The 14,081-nt window shown below is 48.0% G+C and overlaps 1 protein-coding gene and 1 pseudogene across 1 annotated transcript; both read left to right on the top strand.

Annotated features, from left to right (window-relative positions):
• The first annotated feature begins 4,778 nt into the window (after window positions 1–4,778).
• LOC104837574 (folate receptor gamma-like) lies at window positions 4,779–6,966 on the top strand. Its single transcript, XM_010576782.1, has 4 exons — window positions 4,779–4,975; window positions 5,620–5,808; window positions 6,185–6,320; window positions 6,593–6,966. Exons 1-4 carry the CDS (start codon window positions 4,838–4,840, stop codon window positions 6,964–6,966), a joined length of 837 nt encoding a protein of 278 aa, XP_010575084.1. The 5' UTR covers window positions 4,779–4,837.
• Window positions 6,967–12,812: 5,846 nt separating this feature from the next.
• On the top strand, window positions 12,813–13,767 carry LOC104837575 (annotated as a pseudogene).
• Window positions 13,768–14,081: the final 314 nt, after the last annotated feature.

Here is a 14,081-nt window from a genome sequence, read left to right on the forward strand (position 1 = left end):
AGGTGATAAGAGTGGGGCACAGGCTGATACTGGGGACCTCATGGCTATAAACAATTCAGGGATGGTCAGTTAAAGAAATGCAAGCTCAGAGCTGGACAAAAATGGTTTTGAGGTGACAAAGAGAACAAATAAGTATCTACTGCATAAAATGCACCATATTTAGGAAATCTGCATGTATCATGGACTTGGAGACCAATGAAGAGAAAGAAAGGTGTAAAAACACGTTATCAAACATAAAAAAAAGACACAAAATGGACCTAGAGTGAGGAAGAAGCCATGAATATCAATATCATATTCCCTGTAAAGGACTCCAGATTTTGATAACTTGATGTAACATCCACCACCACCACCACACTGAAGTCACCAACCTTAGGACCTAGAGGAACAGTGACAGGGTGAGCACGACCGCAGGGAAAAGGCAGAAATTGGGAAGTGTATGTATAACAATCTTATTTTTTTTTATAATTATTATTACTACTACCACCACACTACTCCTTCCATAGAGAAATATTAATTTTTCTTTTTTCTGTAATAAGTGGATCTGGACTAACAATGATTCATTTATTAGCCTGTTTTCAATGACACTAACAATGAATTCTTGGCTTTATACATAAAGTGCATTTGCTTCTTGCCCATAAGTGAGATTCTGATCATAACACACAAGACCCTTCGCAGCAGTGGGAAGCCACATGGGACACCATCAAGCATCTCCAATGAGATCTTCTCCAGTGGCACTAAGCAACAATGTGTAGGCAAGTGCATTAAGCTCCTGGGTAATGCAGACCCTGGGGTGCCAAGAGGCACTCAGCAGACCCTAACGCAGTTACCCAGCAGCTGCTCACCCAAATCTGACCCCAGGGAAGAAGCATCCAAAGCAACTCCATCCCACACCCTGGAGATAGGCTGCACAAGGCAAGTCAGCTGGATGGAGCAAATGCAGATGCACCCAGCCACCCACCCACCCATCCATCCCATTAAGTATGAGGATATGAGCAGCACTACAGTGAGAGGGAGAGAGTTTCCCCATTTTCTGCACTGTCATGTGTACAGGTAACCCCTGCAAGGACAAGGTCTACCCATTCACATGGGACACCTTAAATGGCTTTCTGCAGAGATCGAGGGATCTGCACAGCCACGAACACGGTATCTGCATGGGAAAAGGTTGCAGAAAACGTAATGAAGGGCTGAATCCATAGGCACATAGATTATGGCATATGGGGAAAGGGTCAGTATGGCTCTTCTAACATACAGACAAGACTCCCTAACATATTGCATGTCTTCCAAGGGCTGGAAAGGATTCTGGCTGGGGCGGATCCAGGTGATAAGAGTCTACCTGGATTCCCAAGGGCTCAGAGCAAGGTCCTCACCAAAGGTCATCAAATAAGCCGCCATGAAATGAGAGTAAAGTTCCACACACCACTCAATAATTGAATCATAAACTAAAGGTGCATGGCTATCCTTTACAGTGAACCCCTACAGGAATCTGTACTGGGATTTCTGCTTTTCAACAAATTTTGTCTGGGAAAGGGAGGGGAAAACAGCAAGGCAACCAAGTTTCTGATCATATTAAATTACTCCAGGAACAGGAGGACCAGCTGCGAAAATCTGCAGAAGACCCTGAGAAGAATGAGTCACTGAACAATAAAACAACAGATTAAAAAAAAAAAGCAGTTGAGATAAACATACAGTGATGCACTTGGGGAAAAATTGAACACTTCAGATAGAAAATGACAGGCTGGCGGCTAACAATTATCTCTCAGGAACAAGCTGTCACAGTTACCATAGTGTTACAACAACACAGCTCAGTGATCAGCCGTTCCAAAACCAAACTAGATATTAGAAATTCCTAGGCAAAGACCAGAAAACAAGGCCAGGACAGCGTTGTGCATCCGAAATACTGCCACAGTCCTGATGCCTCGGGGAGCAAAACACTTGTCACGGGAAATGAGCGAGCAGACCATGGCTTTCAGTTGGAAAGAGGCAATGGAGGGGAGATATGATAGAGGTGGCAAAGGCTCACAGATGAGTAGGGGAAGATCTGCTCACTGTCACTTCCAGTACAAGAGCTAGAAGCATGAGAAATTAAAACAGCACACAACTGGTTCAGAACAAACACACAGAGGTCATTATTCATGCAGCATATCATTAGACTGTGGAAATCGCTAAAGCGGAGTCTCCTAGAGCCTCATGTGTTCATGCATCAAATTTAGGAAAATTAGCTCCTTCGGCAAGTGGGTTCATCACCAAAACAGTGCTGTGATTGAAGGAAAGAGCAGAAGAGCCCCAAAGCCTGTGCTGTTCCAGGAGGAAGAGTCTGCCCCTTTGCTGAGGGTGAGGGATTTCCAGGAGGTCTTGTGAGCAAATCCTAGCTTTTAGCTTCAATTATTTTTCTCAGGTTTTTGCACCAAGGTGCCCTGTTTCCCCTTGTCACACCCCAATTTCTCAGGACGATGACTCAGGTTTGCTGATTCCCAGGTCAGGATTAAGGTGAAACGACCCCAGGGATCCTTTAACTCACAAAACTCAACTTTTATTTGCTCACAACAACTAGCATGCTCACCACAAAAATTGGCACGAAACTATGCCAGTAAACTGTGTAACACGTGCTAATCATACATCACCAAACGTATACTACAGGCCTTGCTTATTTTTGGGTCAGTTCAGGGAAGACAATAAGGCAAGCCCTCCCGTTGGGTCAGGAGGTTCAGAGAAGCCCCCCCCGCTTTCTAGACTCCTTCTCAGAGAGGAGCCCAGGGGCGGCTGGGTCCGCTCCCAGGCCCAGACTTGGTCAACGGTTTACGTCTAAAGGGACAAGGGGTAGGGATTACGAAAGAGCAAAGAGGGAAAAAAAAAGATTTCACCAGTCCCGGGTCCAGCATTAGTCCACTGGGCTTGCACACATGGGGCTTCAGTTCGTGCCCTTTTACCATCCTTGCCCCTCCTTCGGGCGGGCACTCGAACTCATTAGGCTAATTAGGTGTCCTGAGCAGTTTGGGCTGGGGGGTCGTTTGGGGAGTAACTTCCCCTGCCCTGCAGACGTGACCAGTGTGCTCTTTGGCCGTGCATGGTGAGCTGCCCTGCTCAGCACATCAGTCCGGCACATCGGAGCAGGGAGCTGCGCTCCCCCCGGCACGGCCTCCCCCGCCCGTTGCTGATGGGCTGCCTTTCACCTGGGGTGCCTTTCACCTGGGGTGCCTTGCTAGGCAGGGTTCCTTGTTATGCAGAGTGCGTCGTTAAGCAGCACTTGACCCACCACAATGTTTGAGACATTAACTCCTTCAGTCCCTCGCACCCCTCATCAGCTAGCATTTATTTTTTGTGTTGGGAGTTATTATTCTTACTTCCGAGACAATAGCACTTATTCCTGCATGCCATTTTTCTTCGTGATGAGCCTTAGCCCTTTTGTATTTCTTCTTGGTGCATGGCAGAATCCTGGATCTGCCCCTCCCTCGGTTTTTTGTCTCATGCAATGGTGCACATCAAAACTGCCTGGTGTAAGGCGAGCAGAGGAAAAAGGGCTTGTTAAGAATGGCCAGGGCTGGTAAGAGACCTGCCTTTTGAAAAAAACCCACTAGATTGTTTCCCAGGCAAGAGGGTGGTGCCTGTGAAAGAGGCTGGACAAGCTGGTTGTCACCAAAACAGCTGCTTCTAAGGTAGTAAATGCTGGCAGAAGTTACACCTCATTAAATACACTAGGAGGGTACTGTCAAATGCCAGCACCTGTGTTAGAAGGCGGTCCTATTAAAGCTGACCCCAGGAGGTTCCTGTGCTGAGTGTTTTTAGGGTGTTGCAAAGGGTTTAGAGGCTGTCTAGGCTGGTAAGGTTGATCTGTTTTTTCTTTTTAGGGTTTTTTGTTGGTTATGTATATATATAGTTATGATACAAGTTAGTTACTTCCTAGTCCTTAGATTTATGTGTCTGCTTCCTTAGGTCTGTAATTACTGTCTTTTCTGTTGTTGTATGCTATTTTAATGCTGTAAATAGTTTGTCTTGCTCCTCTGTTTTGCAAAGTGCTTCTTAAAAGGCTATTGTTTTAGACCCTTATACTGAATTGATAAGGAATGTGAGGGAGTACTGTGGTGTGTTTATTGTTTGGGTTTGGGGGTTTTCTTGTTTGTTTGAGGACTTTTTTTTTTTCTAGTAAATTACTATAAAAGTTCTATCAGCCCCCAGGTGGGCAGAAGAGACTAAAGCATGATTATGTGAGGTGTCTTTTATTGCTCATGTCAGGTCACCTCGGGGGTGGGTCTTCAAAGGCCCAGATGCAGATAAACCAAAGAAAATGCCTTCCTCTCTTAACATGCTCCTGAAAGCAAGGTGGGCCTCCTGCAGTTCATGGTCTGCCCAAGATGTTAGTGTGCTAGTCCATTTAACTACCTTCTCTGGCTACCATTTAACTACCACTGGCTAAAGAGATCCCTTAACTAGCAATGCCTACCTGCAGAAGGTTTGGGAGCTGAAAGCTCTGCACTGAAACAGTTGGGTGGCTTAATGCAAAAGGACCTTAATTTGAATGGGTCTCGCACAGTATCCCTTTTCCAATCAGGGAAGTTTGAGGTTAACTGTTGAACAGCCCAGGCACTAAATAGGCTGTTTATTTCTGCGGCGTTGTCCAGAGCACATCGTGTAGCTGACCTTGCAGCCGTGCTTGTTGGGGCTGCACTTGCGTCCTTGGTGCTGTGAGTTGCTGATAATCTGCTTGCGTGTCCTCAGGAGTGCCTGGCCCCCACAGCACCTTGTTTACTGACACTTGTGGCAAAACCCTTCCTGTGCTGTTCCCTTTCTGTACAGCAACGTCACCTCCCAGGTCCCTGATCCAACTGGGCTGGCTGTGGGGATGGCAGTGGGGCAGGTACTGCTTGTGCTGTTGGCTGCCTGTGCAGTGATGCCTGTGAAGGACCCGTTGCTGAACATCTGTATGGATGCCAAACACCACAAAACCAAGCCTGGCCCAGAGGACATGCTGCATGACCAGGTATGACTGCTGATGGGTTAAGTGGGATTGTCAGGGTCCCCCGTAACTCCCTCCCCAGGTAATACAAGCTGGTTTGTGCTTTGGACTTAGCATCCACTTGCCTGAGGAAGAAAGCCTGTGCTGGGTATGAGGTCTGTCTATTTGATGTTTTCTTCTACCTAGCAAATGGCTAGGGAAGATGTGGTGGTGTGAGGATTTCTGTCAGCTGTGTCACCCCTCTTTTACCAGGAGGCTTCCTCTTTCCAAAGCTTAGTTAACCAGAACAGAACAAGATAAAGGATGTCAAGAAAAAATACTGTTTTCTGTTCCCTCTCCCAGTGCTAGAGCCTCTTCTTGCTAATTGACCCCAGGTCCTTGGTGGGGATGGGGCTAAGAGCAAGTCAGGGTGCAAAAGAAGGGAGTTTGTTCCTATTCCTCAGGTTGGCACTATTTCCTGGTGAGCATCTAACAGAGTCCTCCTCCTGCTCTTCTTCCAACTCCCATCTTGCTGCAACCCTGAACTCTTCAGTCCAAAGTACCTGAAGGTTTGCTGCTGAAGGGTTATTCCTGTAGGCTATGCAGGGAGAGGGCACCTGCAGCATCCTCTGACTCCTTCAAGCTGCTACCAGTCATCCCTGACCAGCCTGCCTCTTGCTCTGTTGCAGTGTGCTCCCTGGAAGGACAATGCCTGCTGCACAGCCAACACCAGTTTGGAAGCCCACAAGGACCAATCCAACCTGTACAACTTCAACTGGAACCATTGTGGGCTGATGCCACCCAAGTGCAAGCACCACTTCATACAGGACACATGCTTGTATGAGTGCTCACCCAACCTGGGGCCCTGGATTGACCAGGTAGGATCAGATCTGCTGTGATTAAGACAACAGGGCTTGTCCTGGCCACATGATATGTTATATGCTGGTCCCCCATATGGTATACCCCTGGCATGTATGGAAGTGTGCTTTCCAGGGATGCTGCAAACTTTCCTTCTGGGTGGAAAGATTCAGAGGACTTTGCTAGCCTCTGTTTAGGTAGTCAGACAGGCTGATGGAAGAACTGCTTGTTGTCCAGGCATGTCTTTGCTGGGGCTGAAAATCTTCCAAGATTAGCTTGAGCTAACTGGGCTGGAGCCTGCTGAAAGGGGCTGGGGGGGGACTCTGGGTTCTGGCAGATCCTGCCACTTAGCTTTCAAGGGCCACCACCAGTGTGCACGGTCCTGTTCCCTTGCAGGTTGACAGCAGCTGGCGTCGGGAGAGGATTCTTCATGTGCCACTCTGCAAAGAGGACTGCGATGAGTGGTGGGAGGATTGCAAGGACTATGTCACATGCAAAGAGAACTGGCACAAGGGCTGGAACTGGGCAACAGGTTGGTGGGCTCTGTGGAGCAAGCCTTTCCTCACCCCTGCAGGCAAGCCCCTGATAGTGTCACTGCTGCCTGCCTGGTGGCTGGAGCCAAGACCCCTAATTGTTCCTGCCTGTCTGTGGGGTTGCTGATTAGAAGGTGGCCAAGCCACCATCCATCTGCTAAGATGCAGTGATGGGCTGTGGGCAGGTTGCCAGAGCTGCTCCTCCCAGGTGAAAAGACGTGAGTGAAGTGTGCTAGCTCATGTTTTCTTTTGTGATGCTGTCTGTGTTCAGGAACGAACCGCTGTCCTTGGGGCTCCATGTGCAGACCCTTCAGCCATGTCTTCCCCCGACCAAAAGACCTGTGTGAGAAAATCTGGTCCAACTCCTACAAATACACCACAGAGCACCGGGGCAGTGGACGCTGCATCCAGATGTGGTTTGACCCTACCCAGGGAAACCCCAATGTGGCTGTAGCGAAGTACTATGCTTGGAAAAAGAGATCCTCCTCTGCTCAGATGGAGCATGCGACTCCTGAGACCAACGAAGCTGTGGGTGTTCTGCTGTGGCCTGCCCTGGTCCTGCTGCCTCTGGCCCTTGTGGTGGTCCCTGAGGGAGCTGGGGGCTGTGGATCCCAATGGATGAGGGTCCCTGTGATTGCTCCCTGAAGGGACATGGCTTGGACTGCTCCAGCTGTCCTACAAGAGGAGCTGGCGTAGGTAACTTGGGTCTGTCTGTTTAAGCTGGTCAAGCACCCCAGAAAGTGTTCTGTATGAGTTATGTTGTTGGACCTTGATACCTGCCTCTACTTTCACCTGCTGACAAAGGCAGTTATTTCCTTGCTATCCTAGAAAGGCCAATACCATGTGTCTTTGCTCTGATGTAGGGAGCTCCTTCACATCTGGCTGTATGCTAGGTTAGCAGTACTTGTTCAAGGTCCTTGGCTAAGCTCTAGTCTTTCAGACTGCTCTGACTCCATGGAGGGTGGGGATGACAATAAAATACTCTTCTGAATCAGCCTTGCTGTACTGAAGTTAATTACTTTCGAGGAGGTAGAGGTGCTCTGGGGGGTGAACAAGACTGCTGGACCCAGTGGTGGTGAGTGTGGGGATCTGTACCTGTGGGACTTTGCCTGGGGGGTAGGAAAGGTGTAGCCTTCTGGGTCCAGAGGGCTCCTTAGCTGCTGTGCTGTGCTCCATCCTGCTGGATGAGGTGCAGAGTTGCCTGTGTGTCCACACTGGAACTCCTGCAGCAGACCACAGCTAGCCTTGAGAAGCACCTGTAATGTCTCCTTCCTTGTCACAGCCTTTTCTGTGCTTCTTCCTCTTCCCTCTGAGCCAGCCCTCTCAAAGCTGGGTGCAGGAGCAGTCTGACCTTCTGTGCATGGATTGCTGGACCTCAATGCAAATTGCTGCTGCAGCCTGGTGCAAGTGGCACCTGCTTTTCCAGCTGAGCAAGTGTCTCTGAGGAGCATCTTGGCAGAACTGTCCTTGTCCTGCAGCTGTCCAGAGATTGTATGTGGAAAGCTCCCTCTCCTTTGCTACAGCTGTGCAGTTCAGGTTGACTGGTGCAGCTTTCCTCCTCCTGCCTATGACCTGGTTTTGGGTGTATATCTGTGTTTCTCCAAAACTTTCTCTTCCCCCGGGGGCAATGTTTCACAGCCCTCTGCATGGGACTTGCAGATGTTATAAGTAGCTGTGCAAAGGCTGACTGCTGTGCTTACTCTGTTTCCTTCCTTGGAAGTGAAAACAAGCCTCTAACAAAGCTTCAGCAACTTTTGTAAAGGAATGGCAAAGGGGAGAGCAAGGATGAAATGCACAGGGCTACTCGGGTTAGGCAAAGTCTGCAGCTGTCCAGTCTGCAGAGCTTTATAGTCTTTCAAATACTTAAAGGAGTCTTTAGATCAAAGCAGCTATTCCAAGAAGTTTTTCTGGTTTATTGAATTTTTAAAATGCTCCTAATGATACAGCCTCTATTGTAGCTGGTTCCTTGTTCCTTGCTTTTATATGAACACAGAAGCACTTTTTTTCTTTCCCTCTCTAACTTCAATGTGTTTCTGCAAAAGCTGAAGCTATCCTAGGACTGATGCTGGCTTAAAGTAAAAAAAAAAAAAAAATCTTTAGCCCATGTGTGGGGTATGGGTTTGCTGGGCCTGACCCAGGTAGGGACAGGGAAGAGGAAACACCTGGAGCTGATTCCTGTGATGGTGATCTCCATAAAGGACAAAAATAAAAACTCTAAATGCAAGGCTGCTTGAGTTTAAGGAAGATTCCATTCAGGCAGCTCCCACTGGCTATGGACTTGTTGTCTAGGCAGGTTCTGATCAGCTCTGCCACTGCGCCTAAATAATGCTCAGGTACTTGTCTTTTAGAAGCATACTGGGATCCCCTTCAGGGCTGGTGTAAAGTCTTCCTATTCCACACCAGTGTGAGAACCCTGCCTGCAGGCCTGTCCCTGGAGGGAGATCTGACCTCATTGTTTCCAACCACTCATAGTTTTATCCTTTGGAAGTTGCTTTGGCATTAGCTGCAAGTGATACTGCAGCCAGCATCTCATCTTTATGAGAAACTTCTAGTTGTAGAGACTTGCTCCCTGGACACTTAACTGGTCCTGTTAGTACTCTTCCCATGCTTGGCAATGGTAGGATAACTTTGCCTATTGCAAGCTACTGCATGAGATCTGGGCAAACTGGTCTGCACCTACAATTAGTTCGTCTTTCTGTCCATTGATTCATTGCTGGAAGAGGATCATGTTGCTGAGACTGCGAACACCAGCATAATTGTTCTTGCTTCCCAGGCTAGGCTACACCCTCAAATTCTTTCTGTCAGGTAGAGAGAGGTTATCTTCATTTAAAACACCCTGTAGTGATGCACTGCAGAGCATCCATGTTAGTGTGACATTATGGAACAGCAGTGGCTTGCAATCAGTCAGTGTTAATCCTGACTGGCATTGCTGGGATGGAAGGTGGTTGCAGCTTGCTGCTTATCCCCTTTATTTCTGCTTACCTTCTGTCACTTGGGGGGAACTGCACAACCTGTTTGTCACCAGGACTGACTTAAGCTCCCTGAGCCCCTGTATCAATTCCTACCTGTGCTGTTGTCACCTATTTGGGTTTGTCTCTAATATGTAATGAGTGTTTTGTGGTTTGATGCCAGGCAGGTTAGTCTTAATGCTTGGTTTGCTCAATCTTTTTTAATTCATTCCTTCTCCTTCATGGAGTCCTCTGTGCTTCCAGCCATGACCTCTGATCACTATGTGGACATTTACCTGCTGAGATACTCCTCCATGCTCACCAGTGCCAGGATAGGCAGGATCAGGCTGGTGTCCTGGGCTGGTCCAGATGCCTCATTAAGCATTCCTCCACTTCTGGAATTAAGGTTACCATTACTGTCTGCATCAGGACCTGATTGAGCTGGTGTGTATAGACATCATATTCAATAACTGGTATGGTTTTGCTGTAGGTGTTCTCTTTCTGACTTTTGACCTCATCCTTATTTTCATGCCATATATTGCTAAGGCCATTCTGAGCATTCTCATCCCAGACGGAGTATCTTAAGGCTTTGAACAACTGCCTGTCCTGGATCCTGGTTGTCTTGTCCATGTTTCGGCAGTATGGCCAGCATGCTTCCCCTCTCATTCACATCATGGACAATGTTTACCTGCTGGTCCCCCCTGTGCTGAACCCCATCATCTATAGCATAAACACTAAACATTGACAGGATCTGCCTCTCAGAGGCAGCTCTGCCTGAGACAGCAACATCTGACTGAGGGAGGTTTTGAGGGATGGGATGACTGCAGGCTAGAGGCAGCTCATCTGTGTCATTGCTTTAGCATTTCCTTGCCTTGGGGATATTTTGGATGGGAACTTCAGTTATCATGTGGTATCTTTTGGGCTATAGTGATTTGTTGTGTCTGATGAGCAGAGTCAATAACTTAATGTTATTACTTGAGCTGGGATCATTCATTGTGTACTATAGAAAGGTTTTGTTTTATGAACCTATTCTAGAAAAAGGCAGCCTTGCAGAGAAGAGGCTGATTAGATCAGCTGTCCATCTCTTATCACTGTCTAAGTTCATCTGCTTAGCCTTGAGCTGAGCTAAAAGGGTCAAATGTTTCACCTGTGCTATTCTCTGTATTTGATTGTTTCTTGTGATAGACTTTATGACCCTGCAATCATTTGTGCACTAATCCTAGCATGCTAAATACCACTGTTCACTCATTTCAATGATACTGTTTTCAAAGAAAATATCTTGAAGCCCAGAAATGGAAAGAACTGAAGAGAATTTTATGAATAGCAAAACCACACTCTGTTCCTAGCATCAGGCAAGAAGTAGGAGCTCTTCCTACCACACCTTCATGCTGGATCCTGCTGCTCTGTCTTTTGGCATTCTCCTCACCACAGACAGGCTGCGTGAGCAAACTCCTGAAGGAGCTTCTCCCCACTTTGGATGCTTTTACTGATTCCTGTTATCGGCAGTAGTGTTTCCATCATCAGAAAGGTGGAGAATGTACATCTGCAGGGGCTTCAGGTACCTGCCTGCTCTGCATGACCATAGTCAAGGCTGTGGGGTGTTGACAAGTCAAGCTTTCTGTGTGTCCCCTCATTTTCCTGGAGGGGGATCTGATCTTGGGGACAGATTTCCAGTCCTGACCAAAATGTCCCCACTTACAGGGAAGTCACCCTGCTATTCAGACAGGGACCCTGTAAGTGTGTTCCTGAAACCACTAAAAATTAGCTCTGCAATTTGAGGGTCAATCTGTTAAACTTCATGCTCCAGTCATGACCCTTTGTCGCTGTTGCTGCTGCTGCATCCTGAGGCTGGGAATCTCCTCTTTTCCACACAGCTGTTCAGGACCATGATTTCTTACACGGGGTAAGGTAAACTGCCTGCACTATCCAGTGCCTTGATCCAGGCCATGAGGAGCCCAGACTCCCCTCAGTCCAAGAGCACAGCAGCAGCATCCCACTTTCCTGTCTGCTCTTGCTGTGTCACAGGATGCTTCCAAGCTGGCTGCAGGTTTGTTTCTGCTCATTTATATGGAGTTTTGGATGCGTGTATGTAACTGATTGCTGCAGCCCGAGAGGTCCCCCCTGTGGTTACCTACAAGCCAAGATCACCTGGAAGGAGGGTTCTGCATTGGATGTGATTCCTGGGTCTCAGGAGCTATCTGCAAGAGCTGGAAAACAGAGGAGGGACATCAGCCAGCGGGGGATGTTTGACTCCTTTTGCTCTCCAGCCAACAGAGAAGGTAACCAGTAGAATTGACAAGGTACTGTTGTAGCTGTAGCTATGATGGTCTGCTACAAGTTTATAACATCTCATTTTGTCCTCCTAATATAGGATAGAATAGGATATTTCAGTTGGAAGGGACCTACAGTGATCATCTAGTCCAACTTCTATTCAGAAAAGAAAGCCATGCTCTGGGGCACACAAAGCTTTCTGCATGTCTCATAGAGAAGCCAGATTCTCGAGCTGGGGAGTAGAGGCAGAACAAGGTTTGGAGGAGTCCAGTGCACAGCAAGACAGCACAGAGCTGCAAATGAGGAGCCCCAGCACAGCATAGGCTTTCAGTCCTGAGCATCAAATCCCAGGTTAGCACTTGCACACCAAGTGGCTGGCAGTGCCCGTTCCACTGCAAGGTTAGCTTGCAGATTGGGAATCCCACCAGCTTTACACGTGGACATTTGTCTGTAGGGCTCCTGGTCAGAGACACTGCTGGAGGGGCTGGCCTCTGACCAAACGAGCCCTCTTTCTCACAGCCTACATGCAAGGCACAGGGGGAAAATAACTCTCCTGTGAGCCCTCTGCCAGAGGACCTTATCAGCACCCTGGGCAGTTGGCACAGAGAGGCCTGTTGCTCTGCCTGGCTCTGCAGCAAGTGCTGGCCAGAGCAGGGGAGACGAAGGGTGGGTCAGCTGTGCTGGTAGGAAGCTCTGCGGGTGCTGCTGGCGCTCCCCAGGGACTCCAAGGGCTGCTCTGTGCCACCAGACCAATGTGTAAAAGGGAACTTTTCTCACCCAGCTGCAGACTATAGACCTACTGCCAAGATTGTAGTCTTTGTTCAAATGCTTAGAGCAAGAAAACTGCAAGAGCTCTTTGGTGCCGATCACTGAACTAAGGTTTTTGTAAAATAGTGAAATGGCACAGGTACGTTTTTCAAATCTCCCATATTTAGTGTGTGCAGAACTATTTCTATAAGCAGCATGCACTCTCTGAAAACTATATTACAATGCTGCATCTCATGTGATGTAGAGAAGGAGAACCCCAAAATATGCTGGTTTATAGACGTCTTTTGTGTATGACCTTACCTTAAGATAACTGAACATCCACCTGCTGGGCTTTCCACGACCTGAAGTTTGTGGCATCTGGTCCATGTCCCTACTTGACATCTGTGTTCTTTCAGCTTTGGCTTCACATTTGTGATATTTACAAGTGTTTGCTATGTCCTCTTAGACTCACTACTTTGTTTTCTTTGGTGTTTCTTTTTCACAGCAGGCCATCTCTGGTACATCATGTCTCTCAAGAAGTCCATCTCCACACCAGTCACACTTATCCTTATGGGCATCTGAGGGCTGGAAACTGTCAGCATCTGGCTCTCTCCCCTTCACCTTCATTTGTGTTGTGTCACTTCTGGGGAACATCACAATCTTGTTTGTTACCAGGACTGATCTGAGCCTCCATGAGCCCATGTACCAATTCCCCTCCATGCTGGCCACCACCACCAGTTTGGGTTTGTCTCTGTCTACAATGCCAACTGTGATGAGTGTATTCTGGTTTGATGCCAGGCAGGTTAGTCTTGATATTTGTTTTGCTCAATATTTTTTAATTCATTCATCCTCATTCTTGGAATCCTTGGTGCTTCTGGCCATGGCCTTTGATCTTTATGTGGCTGTCAGCTACCTGCAGAAATACTCCTACATCCTCAGCAGTGCCAGGACAGGCAAGATCGGGCTGGCTGCCCTGTGCAGATGTGCCTTACCAACTGTCTGCCCATTTGTGGTATTGAAAGGATTGCCCTTCTGCCAGTCCCATGTACCTTCCCACGCTGACTGCATCAGGACCTGACCTGATCAAGCTGGTGTGTGCAGACATCATGTTCGATAACAAGTATGGCTTTGCTTTAGCCAGTCTCTTTCTGACATTAGTCCTAATCCTCATCTTTGTGTCATATGTACTGATTGCTAGGGCCATTCTGAGCATCACATCCCAGAGGGAACATCTCAAGCTTTGAAAAACTGCCTGTCCAGTATCCTTGCAGTCCTGATCCTGTACCTCCCCATGGCTGGCTTGTCCATGGTTCACCGGTATAGCCAATGTCCATGCTTGCCTCCCATTCATGTCTTCATGGCCAACGTCCATGTGATGGTCCTTCCCATTCTGAACCCCATCATCTACAGGATAAAAACTAAATAGATCTGCAGGGGCATTCTCATGGTCCTCTTGCCCAGGTATCCCTGTATGAGGTAGGGACAGGTCTCAGCTGTGGGACGAGACCTGGTATGATGTACCTGTGTGCCATGGGCCAAGTCAACATCTTAAATGCGCACACATCTTCCCACTGCACATCCTCTGGGTGAAAATGCTTTGTATGTTAATGGTACCCTGTGATTCATTAGGGGCTCTGCTGAATGAGTCCACATGGCAAGGATAGTTGACAGCATCTGCTCAAGTGACCATAAAGGCCGGGCAGAGATCGGGGGGGCAGTGATAAGGTGGGAAAAACCAGCTAGGCTCATTCCTCTACATCTGCTTCTGCTCCTAAGACCATCAGAGATGAATGG

Source organism: Haliaeetus leucocephalus, unplaced genomic scaffold, assembly GCF_000737465.1.
Source record: "Haliaeetus leucocephalus isolate CR32 unplaced genomic scaffold, Haliaeetus_leucocephalus-4.0 Scaffold536, whole genome shotgun sequence".
Classification (NCBI taxonomy): Eukaryota; Metazoa; Chordata; class Aves; order Accipitriformes; family Accipitridae; genus Haliaeetus; species Haliaeetus leucocephalus.

Coding starts and splice junctions, on each gene's coding strand:
- LOC104837574 (XM_010576782.1), top strand. CDS start 4,838: ATGGCAGTGGGGCAGGTACTGCTTGTGCTGTTGGCTGCCTGTGCAGTG. Junction 4,976..5,619: donor AGGACATGCTGCATGACCAG/GTATGACTGCTG, acceptor GCTCTGTTGCAG/TGTGCTCCCTGGAAGGACAA. Junction 5,809..6,184: donor TGGGGCCCTGGATTGACCAG/GTAGGATCAGAT, acceptor GTTCCCTTGCAG/GTTGACAGCAGCTGGCGTCG.